Source organism: Neodiprion fabricii, chromosome 1, assembly GCF_021155785.1.
Source record: "Neodiprion fabricii isolate iyNeoFabr1 chromosome 1, iyNeoFabr1.1, whole genome shotgun sequence".
Lineage (NCBI taxonomy): Eukaryota > Metazoa > Arthropoda > Insecta > Hymenoptera > Diprionidae > Neodiprion > Neodiprion fabricii.
The window spans coordinates 1,864,602-1,877,596 of NC_060239.1; the positions used below are offsets into that span (position 1 = coordinate 1,864,602).

The 12,995-nt window shown below is 40.8% G+C and overlaps 2 protein-coding genes and 1 long non-coding RNA gene across 3 annotated transcripts in view; 2 read left to right on the top strand and 1 right to left on the bottom strand.

The window, feature by feature from the left end:
- The first annotated feature begins 16 nt into the window (after nt 1-16).
- LOC124187975 (CDK5 regulatory subunit-associated protein 3) lies at nt 17-2,697 on the top strand. Its single transcript, XM_046580192.1, has 9 exons — nt 17-272; nt 398-572; nt 686-924; nt 1,025-1,295; nt 1,382-1,503; nt 1,585-1,860; nt 1,945-2,156; nt 2,299-2,470; nt 2,578-2,697. The coding sequence occupies exons 1-9, from the start codon at nt 267-269 to the stop codon at nt 2,650-2,652; spliced, it is 1,548 nt and encodes a 515-aa protein (XP_046436148.1). The 5' UTR covers nt 17-266; the 3' UTR covers nt 2,653-2,697.
- An 879-nt stretch (nt 2,698-3,576) lies between these two features.
- LOC124187980 overlaps nt 3,577-12,995 on the bottom strand; it is a 33,134-nt gene continuing 23,715 nt past the window's right edge. Inside the window, exons 2-5 of the mRNA XM_046580200.1 lie at nt 5,503-5,719; nt 4,518-4,691; nt 3,949-4,058; nt 3,577-3,858 (exon numbers count right to left, since the gene is read on the bottom strand). Coding sequence (XP_046436156.1) covers nt 3,692-3,858; nt 3,949-4,058; nt 4,518-4,691; nt 5,503-5,719 — 668 coding nt within the window. The 3' untranslated portion in view covers nt 3,577-3,691. The remainder of the gene's footprint in view (nt 3,859-3,948; nt 4,059-4,517; nt 4,692-5,502; nt 5,720-12,995) is intronic.
- On the top strand, nt 3,842-5,509 carry LOC124187985. The gene is made up of 3 exons (XR_006872208.1): nt 3,842-4,326; nt 4,412-4,579; nt 4,678-5,509. It is a non-coding gene; the product is annotated as an uncharacterized LOC124187985 (long non-coding RNA).

Sequence of the window (12,995 nt, forward strand, 5' to 3'; positions counted from 1 at the left end):
CTATCTAGCATCTCTGATAGGTGGTTCCGGGTGTCAGAATTTTCATTCTTATACGACATTTTACAGAGAGAAACCTTTTGTATTTTATGAATGCTTGCAGCGTTATTCACGGTCATTTTTGGAATTAATGCGTACACACGTGCGTGTGTGTGCATGAATGAAAAACGTAAATTCCATGCGTATGAATGCTGGAAACGTCAACAGAACAGCTGTTTGTGATACGATTTTTTTTAAATTACTAATTAGGCCGGTTTCCAGCAGTCAGGATGCAGGTAAGTAAAAGATAAAATTACATCGCGAATCCCGGAATATTTATACATTTGGTAATGCGGTTTTACTAAACCTTTGGAAACGTAACCAAAAACTAACCTCTTCTTTTTTATTAAATTCAAATTAGGAACAGGATATTCCGATTGATATAAATTCAGGTAAACTGTTAGAATGGTTGATAAACAGACGTCACTGTACCAGGGATTGGCAGGCAAACATTATCGCCATCAGAGAAAAAATTAATAATGCCATTCAGGACATGCCCGTACACGAAGGAATCGCTCAGCTACTCTCTGGCACATGTGAGTATGCCTACACTATATTAAATATTCTAGATTCATTTACTAAGTTCATTGTATGATGGAGCAATTCTTTGTTTTCTGCTTCTTATTTCCGCATTTTTTTCTTTTTGCAGATATCAATTATTTTCATTGCAAGAAGATAATAGAGATTTTAAAAGAGACTGAGGTTGACTCCAAAAATTTATTTGGTCGTTACGGTTCGAAGAGAATGAAAGATTGGCAAGAGATCGTTCGACTTTATGAAAAAGATAATATGTACCTTGCGGAAGCTGCTCAAATGTTGATGAGAAATATCAATTTCGAAGTACCAAGCTTCAAAAAGCAGATTCAGAAGTTGGAACAAACACAGAACGTAATTAACCAGTTACCTGTTTTTTACCAAAGCAATTCAGAGATTTATATCTTTCAAGCAATTGTAATCGTGCTCATCTCAATCAATGTTTCTTCCACAGGATTTAGAGAAAAAGGAGGCAGAGTATAAAAAGTCAGAAAATATAGCTCGAACAGAGTTTAGCACACTTTGCAAGCAGCTGGGAATACCTGGGCAAAAAATAAAGAAGGAACTAGTTGAGAGAGTATCGGAATTGCCCGAGATTTACAACAGATTAGTGGAAAAAGCAAAATCCATCGACAACGTTGTCGAATTTTATAGTTCGTTTGTGGAATTCACTTTGGGAAGGCAGCACGACGGTGGTTGCGTTCCGATGGTTAAATACGTAATCGGTAAGCAAGCTTCGAGCTGCATTGAAGAATTAATTTCACCTTGATATATCGGTCGACGCTAAGTTATTTTTATTTTTTAATTCCAGATAAGGGTAACACGACAACTTATGAATGGACTTACGGAGAAGCTCCCTTATCTGTTGTCGAAACTGCATTGAACGTCAATTTTGACGACGACGAAGAGGAGGAAGCTAAAGAACATGGCGAGGTAAAGAATAAATCTACAAAAACTTATCGTGCACGATTTGTCGGATTTTTATATTTATCATTTGTCAATCTTTTGCCACAGATTGACTTTGGAAATGAGCCGAAGGAAGAAATTGACTTTGGTCAACTGGACGGTGAAGGGGAAATCGATTTCGGTGCGAGGGGTGACATAGACTGGGGTAACATCGAGTCTGCCGACGGTACCGCGGAAGAAATCGATTTTAACATATCTCTAGAGGAATCTGGGATTGTTGTAGAAGCTGCCGGTCTTGATGGTGGCATCGCGACTGGGACCGAGGCTTTGACGGTTCTTGACAATCCGTCGACTAGAAACGACTTTATAGACCAGTTATTAGAGGTATTGACAGAGTACATACTTTAATTTTTCAACCTCTTTCATATTGACATGAATTTTCATAGACCTCTACCGTCAACTTTTCAGCTCGAATCTTTTCTAAAACTTCGATTGTACGAGTTTCAAGGAGACAATAGAAACAATGTACTCAGCATGAGCCAAATGCAGCAAGCATCTCCTATCCTTCAACTCGCCACACCCGATAGCACTAAAAGCATGCTTGACCATGTACAGGTCCTCATCACTGAGGTCCTGGATAGCAGAGTACAGCATTTGCACAACATAAAGCATTCGCCCAGGTAATAATAGAGATATATATATAATAATAATACAATAGCTTTTCTTGTCGAAGCGGGATTTTGACTCTAGGAGAAAATTTTGTCCGCAGATTAGTAACGAACCAAATATTCTCGATCAGGATACGTTGTTTTTTTTTCACAGGTACGTAGATCTTCTCGCCGCGTCGCTGAGACAGAAATTAAAGATGGCTGAGAAAATGGTTTCGCTACAAAAATTAACTAGTCAAAGGCGAGAAGATATCATAAATCAAGCTCTGGCACTTCAACCAATGTTGAAAATGGTTATTCGACGAACCAAGGAACTGCAGACAGAGGTTATTGCTGTTTTTTATCTACAAAGAAAAAAATATATATGTATATATACTCTCTCTCATCCTTACTAGTAACTTATTACCTAATGCAATTACATTTTCATTTACAGATAGAACAAGATATATCGAAAAAGTACAAGAACAGGATTGTACATTTGACTGGTGGTGTAAATAACCTTCAATAAAAAGTAGCTTTCTTGCCATCACAAGCTACGCAGACTTTGAGAAGACACTTATTTTTGGGCTGAGGGTTTTTATTGTTTTCGTTGGTTTTTTTTTATGTTACTTTATTTTATTTTATTTTATTTCGTTTCAAATAATTTATGAATCAAGATTTGCGCTCACAATCAGATTCACACGCTGTAAAACGTCGGTGATAATCAACAGCGTTTATCCGCGAGTCTAGTATTTTTTAACAACACACTCCCACACACACAGAATCATTTATACATGTATAATATTACTCGTGTGTACGTATCGAAATGAATATTTTTCCTAATCGTATATGCGTCCCATGTTATATTATCGATCATACGAAGAAACATCCCATCACAAAATCTGCAAAGAATTTTTTCTTTTTTTTTTTTCTTCCAAGTGCTTTTACGGGGATTGTTCGCTTGTTCGTTAACGAACAATTATAAGTATATCCAAATTCTTCCAATCGTTTCCCTACGATAACATCGTGCCCTATTTATATGGCTATCGCGTTTACCCCTGAGACATACGGCTAGTTAGTGGAAGCACCTTTCCATCCCCCCTTTTTCATCTCCCTTAGCGAAAAGAACCTAAAAGTTTCCAACCCCCGTTAGGGTGAGTTCATGCATATGAATTAAGGGGCGCAACCTCTTGACGAAGAAACGCGCAGGTGAAATTATCCATCGCAAAAACGTGGACTGACAACAAACCGTTCAATTACGCTCGGTTTTCTTTGCAGAATCAGGGGATGAGAGATAGAATTAGGGGTAGAAGGGTATAAAAAACGGATCCACCTTCTCACGCAACGGTACATTTCATTCGGTGCTATGGGAATAATGCAAAGATTTCATTTATCAACGTTTGAAAGAACGAACGAATCAATTTTACAAATTAACAATTACAACCTCAAGAGAAAGTCTTATATGTATATGTACATATATGCATATGTATACGTTTGATTAGGTTTAATTAGTCTTAAATAGTCTTAAATTGAATAGGTTCGTTAAATTCCATATTTGTAGTTCAACTTTACATAACCATAAATAAATTTTGCACCAGCCTCCAGGCAGAAGACGTGCACATGGCTTTGGTAGTTGGGCAAGGATACCGACGCAGACATTCCGCCAAGGCACGATCGCATTCGCACAAACGTTGGGCACACGATCCAGACCCTCCCCACTCCCCGTGCTCGACCGCTGTAATAAGACGACGATGACTAATTTATGCAATTTGCAAACGATTGCCGACCGCGGCTTTGTTCTTTTCATCGTCCGACGTAGACTCACCGCATATCGGTTTATAGCCGCGATAGCATTTCCAGTAGTAGGGAACGAAGTACTCCAAGAACATCGGGCAGTCGGTTGCCTCGTAGCACCAATCGTGCATCTTACAACATCTGTGGATAAGAGAATTTTTTTTATTTTATGTCATATTCACCCGTTTCTTTTTTTTCATTTATCTTTCGAAGGTGAGAAGCAGGAAATTCAACGTATCTATATTGCTGTCGCGTATCACATTTCACCTCAGGCATGAAGCTTGTTAGTGGAAGCATCGTCCCTTCTCTCTTTAATCACGTCCCCCGCACGGTCGAGAAGCGAAAAGTTTCTCACAGTTTTTGACGAGAAAAACGTGCGGGCTGCAGATTTTCTAACGCTAGTAATACCGTAGGTACCGATTATACTAATTCGACAAATTTTTTTTAGCCTTGCGAGAATTTATCTTGATCGCCTAATTTTCAAACCGTTTCAGAACGAACAGTTTCCTCTATATCTATGCAGAAGTAAAAAGTATAGGCTCGAGGTGAAATGTACTCGAAAGAGAAAATCGAGGAGTGTTTATTTCCTCGTAGACTCACCTGTCAATACCGTCTATGGAAAATCCTGATCCTAAAAAACCGCAGTAACATCCGTATCCCTTGTAAGCAAGGGGGTTACACCCGGTTGCACAAAATACCATGTTGTAGAGGTGTACCACGCCCCGCTTTGATCTTCTTAACCGGGACGAATTGTTTTCAGCTTCGGAATTGAGTCTGAGAATATCGGTTTTCGTAATTTTATACATCGAGGCCTAAAGGACGAACGGGCCCGAGAACATCGGAATTGGATTGAAAATAAACAAGACACCGGAGTTTAATCATTTTGAACATACAATTGTAATTAGAAACCTTTTCTCGAGTTGTCCGTCGAAAAATTTTAAATTGCTGATTCAATACGGCGGACAAGGAAAAACGACAAGAGGGAAAATTTTGAAAAAATTCTGTAAAGTATTTCGGTGTGTATTAAGCTTGTGTAAAAATTGGCATTCGAATTTTCGTGGTAGATTGGTATGGAATTAATTTTTTCGTGGAAGAGTACGAATTTCGACCATTTGTTTACATGTGCTGTTTTTTCAATAGATAAATAAATAAATTTTATATTTTTTTAAACTTAGCAATATTTCAGGGACCATGTGGAACCAAAAAACTTGGCCGTTATTACCAAAAAAAGTAGTTTAATAAATAGAAAGCTGTAGAAAGAAAAGTGGGACGCTGGGCTCATATCAATATCGCGAGAAGAATGACATCAGTGAATTGTATCCCTTGTTTGTAAAATCCCAATGTACCAGCGCGATAAATCGAAATCGAAATCGAGGGCGAATCAAAGGGTTAACTATCGTTCAGATTTTTACTCGACGGTATTTTTTCTCTTTTTCCAAAGCGTTAATCAGCAACACTCTTATCGGACACGGCGACCACGTCTGTTTGAAATTTCCACCCTCCGTGAGGTCCCCATTTTTCCACTAACCCGGGAACACGGCTGCCACCCAGCCATCTGACGAATGCGCTTGTATTTTTTACTCACTCGGTCTCCGTTTTATTCGAGACGTTTCTTGATGCCGGGGCACTTTGTGTCTGCCAGGAAAAACGCGCGTGACGCTCCTTCGCGGCGTGAGTGGTTGCCGAGGACGTGCCCCATGGGTCACCCCCGTACCCCAGGTACACCGATTCCGACGATCCTGCAGGGCCGAATCCGGGCGGCCAGGAATACGCCCGTCTCACCGGGACACAGGGGTCCACCCCTGAAACGATGAAACAGCAACGAACCTTCGATAATTTCCTCGAATAAGCAAAGTTCTCTTTTCGAAGGTTAAAAATAACGAATAAGAATTTTTGGGTCACGAAGTTCGATTTTTAAAGTCTAGAGACTGACTGTTTTTACAATAATATTTGTTGACCAGCAACCCTATTCATTTTAAGACGTATGAAAGCTTTCAGTTTAAGATGCCTACTAGATCATTAGAAAGACGATAACACGGGTGATTGATGATTTCACCCTTTATAACAGTATTGTGTAGATGATATGTTAACCCTTTTTGAATTCTTGCTTCTGATGAGAAGCCACGCAAGACCGGCAAAGCCGTGTAATAAATGATACGAATTGTTGAAAATTTTTAAAAATAATGATGTTTTCTCTAATCGTTTTATCACGCAATGAAAGAATTGTTCCATTCAAAGCTTACGAGTACGATAGAACAGCGTTTGAACGATATTTGGTAAAATTTTCATGAAAGCATTTGGAAATTTAGTCGTTGAGAAGTCGTTTTCGGAAACCCAGTTTTTTTGCGGTGGACACGATAACTCGTGCTAGCTTTGTTTCAAATCAAAAAATCAAATATTTTCCGATAATTGAAATTTTAATTTTTCGTAGAATTTTAGGCAAAATTATTGAAAACTTATTGCCTTGTAAAATAATTTGTGATCGAAGAAATCGAAAAGCCTTCGTTCAATCACTAGCTATAGTCACCTATTAACAGAAAATGTTTGATTTTTTGATTTCAGATAAAGCTAGCGTGAGTTGTCGTGTCCAACGCAAAAATACCCTGTTTCCAAAAATCAGTTCTCAACAATTATATTTTCCAAATTTTTGGCATGAAAATTTTATGAAATGTCGTTCCTATGCTGTTCTTTCGTATGCTTAAAGTTTGAATGAAATAATTCTTTTATTATGTTAAGAAAAATAAAATAATTACAGACGATATGCTTTTTTTAACCTTTGAAACCCGCGTTGGAAGAAGAAAGTGAGCGGGGAAAAAAACGAGTTCTTTCCGCGTATAACTTTTACCCCGCAGCCAAGGGTCAAGAGTTTCCGTTTGGCACAACTGCACTTGTGAAAATAAAAAAAATCAACTAAATACGAGTAATAGTAAGTGGCGCACAGGTTGTTGTTCCAGCTTGTCGTGAATTGCCCGTGAGAATCGTTCCTTTTGTGCTTTTCTTGTTGTTTTTTGTTTGTTCTTTTTTTTTTCTTTTTCGCCTGCACTTGTCTTATTTTCCTTTACTCGGTTCCTCTTTTACCCTCGTTCCTTAACTCCCGCAGGGAGAATCGACCGGAGGAATGCCGCGATAATGTCGCTGCTTGTTTATATAACGGGTTGACACATCCCCCGAGTACGAAGGAAATTGTTTACAGCGTGAATCGCTGTAATAACACTGATAGTTAAACTGATAATAAAAATAAATATAAATCAGCCAGTCGTTGCGTTTACGAAATTTTCTCAAGCAGAACACATTTCGAGGAGTACCCGTGCAATTAGGCAAGGTCTTTAGGGTCGTGTCGCATAATAAATGTCCGGCGAATTTCTCTCTCAACGCTCTCCGAATCATTCGCAAAATTAAAGTATAACAGCCGGGATGCTGGAAATTTTAATTATTGAAGAAAGCTCCGAGCGCTAATCAGCCCATCAAATTACTGGAATTTCGCAGAATATTTTTAACACCGTCCCATGTATTAAAAGTATAAAGTCAAAAGAAAAACTTCCTTTCATCCGATACTCGATGCTGCGAGTCTTTATTCGATCGGCAAACTTCCGGGTATTCGAAATCCACTCAGAGTTCCAATAACGTATACTTTGACAGATATACATATGTACTCTGGTGTATATGTGTGACATATGTATGTAACACGGGACTCTGCGCTTCTAGCTTTACATTCGAGTTTCCAAGGTGAAAATCCCTTCGGGGAATCGTGACTCGGTCTAACTTTCATATATCTTCAAAGGCTGTTAAGTGTGCTTTGCTGATATTCACTCGGTAAAGAAATTCCACGATTTTACTCTTTGCCTACGAATTAAGCTCAGAAATCGCACGACCCTTTTCGCTATTTGATATCAGGAACCAGCGGCTGTAACACCTGCGTGTCATCTATGTTCCCAGCCAGCTGTAACGAAGCTTGTATCGCAACTTGGCCGGAATAGCGGTCAGCGCGTAGAGTAATTAGCGGTAACCGTATACTTGGTCACGGTCATTGTCACGTCCGAATCGGGTATTAAGATCTCTGGAAGTGCGCGAATCGTGCGAGATTTCGCGATTCGTTTCTGAAATGGTGCGTAAGCTGCAAGGTATAACGGTGCTAGTGAGAATTTAAAAAAAAAGGAAAAGAAAAAGGATCAAGTCTCAATTCGCAATCACTGCTGAAATTACAACAACGGTACGATGCTCGATTTATACTCGAAACCGCCGTTTCGGGTTGGTATTTGTTGCAATAGTTGTTACGGATTTCGGATCCGCAGTCTACTTGCCGGACAAACAACGGTCTTTCTTTCTAATTTCAGGAAATTCCTAATTAACGCGGTACGAAAGCAGCAAGGTGACCACGAACCGCCGCACGGGTATTTAATCTTACAAGTAGGCGTATCGGGTCCGAAAGACCGGAGTCTGCTTCGTCGGATTCAATCGCCAAGCACGGAAAATTCGGAAAACAAGCAACGGGGAAAAATGTCAAGACTGCAACCGCATGACTTTATTTTCCACAGCGCGAAACGAGCGAAAGGAAATTTGAAACGTGCTGATTTCGTGTGAAAATTTTCTCCTCGCGAAACTTTTCCCAACCGAGTCATCGTTCAGGGTGGATGAATGGCTCGTTGACAAGCTGGAACTACTATTGAAAATATCGAAGTTTGACGGAGGATTGATCTTTTTTGAATCAAAGATTTGCCTTTTGTCTTTTTCTTAAGAAAATTCGCAGGCTCTTGTTTGTAATTGACAGTCAGCCAGCAAGTCGGTTACTAGATAATGTTGAAGGTATTAGCATTAATGTGTAAAGAAATTGTCGTTAATCCGCGGAATATTCATTGAAAGTTTATCGGAAAAATTCTACTTTCATGCTGGAATAGCTGGGAAAAGTCGGGGAATATCAGATTCGAAAAAGCGTACGAACCCTGAACTTGGACAATGACTTATGAAGTGGATTTTCCGAAGGAGCGATTCGTTCAGTCGGATCTTCCCACGCGTTGTCCGATTCGCCCGCGGTTGCCCTTCCTGGGAATACGTTAATTAAACTTGTTAGCAATAGTTGAGATTCCGTATTTGTATGGAATGCCGTAGGACGTCCGGTGTATCGCATCGGAGTCGCTTGTCTTCGTTATTATACCGCGTATAACTATTAACAGCGCCGGTATTGCAGTTTGTTTTACTTTGGGTCAACGGTGCATGTGCTTCGTGTAACGTTCCTATATTCTCGTTACACGTCTTTGTTCGCCTCTTCCACGGTTTCAAATTACCACTCGTGTCCATTGCCGTGTGCAGGTACGGAATATGGTCCAACATATAATGCCAAAATCGCAATCTCGTGCGAAGCAAATAAGCCGGATCACGGTTTGCCAGCCTTACCTTAATTCAAACCGTACGACTCGTCCGTTAATTCGAAGTCGGGGTGAAAAATCAGTTTCACAGAATCTTGTCCAACTCCCAACAACGCGCACGAGGTGCCGACGACGTCTTCTCTAATTTAATGTCCATATTTTACATTTTCCTCTAACTTATGGCGCATGTTTAGCGTATCAGCTGGCTCGGTATGTTGACATTTTTGCTCGCGAATTCGGAGGTGGTGTAATGTAACGTCATTCTATATTCCGTCCGTGGTTCTGTGTTCCATGTCTTGGATTAATTTGCATCGTGAATTAGGTGGGTAGTCATTTGAATTCCCTTACTACACCTAAGTAAAGAGTAGGTATAGGCGTATAAATTTCCCCGTTTATGCTTGTTCAATTTTTTATCTTGACTTCTTTATTTAAAAAAAAAAAGAAAACATTGAAGCGTTGGGGAAATCAAGCCGTCGTATAATGAATTTCAATAATCATCCCAGATTTCATAAAAACGCTCTGAGCGCGGGTTGCCAATAATTATACGTGAGGTAATCATCCCTCGTTCGAAAATTAGATAATCCTCAGTCACACTCGGCAGTCTTAAATTCCCGGACGTCACGTAATTAAAATTAATTACCTTTCGCGAAAAATTATTTCGGATTACGTGTACACCCACTCGTATATTTCTTTTCATTTTCACGCTTTTTATATTCTCACATGGGCGATTATGCATGTACATCAGGGTGTTTCGGAAGAAAAGTAATTCACGATTTTCCACAGTGGCAAAGAAAATTTGTTTAGGTTAAAGGAAAGATTGTTCTGTGAAAAGATTAGCGTTCTACGTTACGCGGAGGATCGCGCTCATTTCATCTTTCACTTTGCTTTCACATTTTTTGAGAAGAAACAGGTTGTAGCACTTGAATTATTACTTCCTTCCCGAAATTTATATTCAACCGAAAGATCACGACCCATAACCCAACGGCATATCGATATTACGATTGCTGCAAGCAATAACGAAAAAAAAATTAAAAAATTTTACCAACGATACTAAATAAATTTAAAACAAAATGTATGAAAATAAAAAATCAATGAGCGCGATCTTCCACGTAACGTAGAACGTTCATCTTTTTACAGAACCTTTCTTTCAACCTGAACAAACTTGTCAGAGGGTGTCGTGGTGTGAAATCGTGGATTATTTTTTTTTATCTGCGACACCTTAACGTACATGTACGTGTGTGTATATCGTACATACATTGTACATACCTGCAGACCCCACGTCGCGGGGCGTCGCGACGAGCAGCGCCAGAATGCAGAAGGTTCGTAATCCGGCGCCGGCTGAATTGGTCCGGTAAATTTTTTCCGACAAAACCGTCGAGCGTTGGGCGATAATCCCTTCGTGGAGCGGGCGGCACATCGAGCCCTACTAATCAAGGGCGCTCAGGACGGAAATTCCCGAACCTGAAGCCCAACGGCTGTACCATTCGCGTAAAATCCAAAAGGAGGGTTCGAGTTAAAAAGCACACAGGCACGCGGGCGGCAGAGAAAGAGCGGAAAAGCTCGCCCGAATTCCCGGTATCGGGTGAAAAATTCCCGACCTGCTCACGACGCTCGGACGATCATCGATATTAAAACGACATCCGATTTCCGACAAGTCGATTTCAGTCCGCGACAGCGTTGCCGATCGGCTCGACCATCCGACCGATTTCATCACGCCTCACGTCACGTGTATTTAATTCCACTGATTGTACGATAAAGCCTCATCGTTATGACGAATCACGGAAACGAAACAGCCCGAATTATGCGACCTCGCCGTTTCGAAGCTTCGGATTCATCGGATCGAGGCGATTGATTTCCCGCTTTGTTACCGTACGCCTCTGTAATATTTTATCGTTGAATGTTTACGCGCTCGAGGATTAATTAAACTATCGTTATTATAATAACGCGCCGAGACGTCGGAGGGTGTAATCCGTGCGATGTGCACGACGTTGACAAAGTTTGTCAAGGGCTTTTCCACGAACGTGTTACCATGCTAAATGGTTAAAGGTGCAAGCTTCCACCGACTCTAATGCTCCACTACTCGCAGACGTTACGATTCGAGTGACTGTTGTTCCTAGCTTTTAGCCGTTGAACGGACAAACAACTCCTCTCTCTTCGCCGGTACGGACAGACAGAGCCTTCCACCTTCTCCGGCTATGAGTCCTCGACGTTTCTCGTCGTCCCTCGTTTAAACCAAAGTACATACGCACGCTTTGTACCCACGTGTACCTCAACCTCTGTACAACCCTCGTTTCGACACTACAGGCAAGAGGGTCTGGAGGGATTTCACTTTCACCGTTTGTTTCGAAGACCCCGGCGCGATTGCTCGGATACTCCATTTCGTTGCGAACACTCCAGTGTTTGTTGTTACGACAATGACGGGACTTGGCGCTCGTCTGGCATTGCGGTGGGTGACCCATGCCCGCAATCTTTTACACTCAAGCCGAATACCTAATTGTTCGTTATCCAAATACGCGAAAGTTCACCGCCATGCGTGCGATGCTATTATTCGGTCTGCGATATTTATTTTCACATTATACGTCGCGGTGTATCTTCTTTACCGATGTTAATGATCCGCGGCAAGAGAAAGGAACCCGTTACGGTTACGCTTGAAACATTTTCGAGATCTACCGCAATCGTATCATCTGAATCAAGAGACGGTCAAAAGTTTCCAACAATGGATTTAAGTGCGTTGCACGCCTTTCGTGCTCTACTCTTTTCGATTGTTTATTCTAATTTTCAAAAACGTCGATCTTATGTAGGTCACAGAAGGCCATTAAAGTTCGTTAAGGTTGGCCTTATTTGAGAATAATGATAAAATGCAAATAACGAAGCTGGATCAGCCGGGGGATGTATTATAGTTATTAGACGTGAAAGTGATGCGAAAATCCCGCGGCTCCGCACACGCATCGGTATTTTGTATCATTCCAAGCTCCCCCTTTTGTTACTCACAAATATAGGTATGTAACGCTTTGTCTCTCTCATCCAGATATTGTCGCACTACGCGGTGTAAGGACTAGATGGTCTTAAGGCCGCGCATTGTTTTGTATCCCTACCTAGTAACGAATTGGAGCGCCGCGGTGAGATTATTCGCGTTCAAAAATTTAGACGTAAGAGAGCGAAGCAGAAAAATGGAGTAAAGAAATAAGAAAGTAAACGCTCGCAGGGCGGGAGCCGTGAAATGACTCGAGCGCGAGACGGGAAATTGAAATCTCTGCCGAGTCAATGAAGAGAAGAAGTTGGCGTAATCTCTTCTTCGCGACACCCGTCGAGGACTCGTTTCAGCTGCTTTTTATCTCGCCTCCGCAATTACGCGACCCGGTTTATGATGGGTATAAAGCCTCGGCAGATGCCCCAAAGATTTTACACATGTTCTACGTGCGGGCGGAAAAAATATACTAATTGCCGTTAACAGAGACGCGCACTAATTGTAAGCTGCGAATAATCGATGCATCGATCAATCGAGTCCGAAAAAATAATCGAACACGACTAGATTGAATCGGTGAAATTAATCGATTAATCGATCATTTCGTATTTTTTGTTAATTAAACAGAGCATACGAAATCAAAATTTCGTAAATTTCGGTATGTACAGTGTTGATGGCGGAAAAGTTTTTTGATAGTTTATAGTTTCATTCAAACCATTTGTCAATATCAGGCGAAAATATTCATTCATC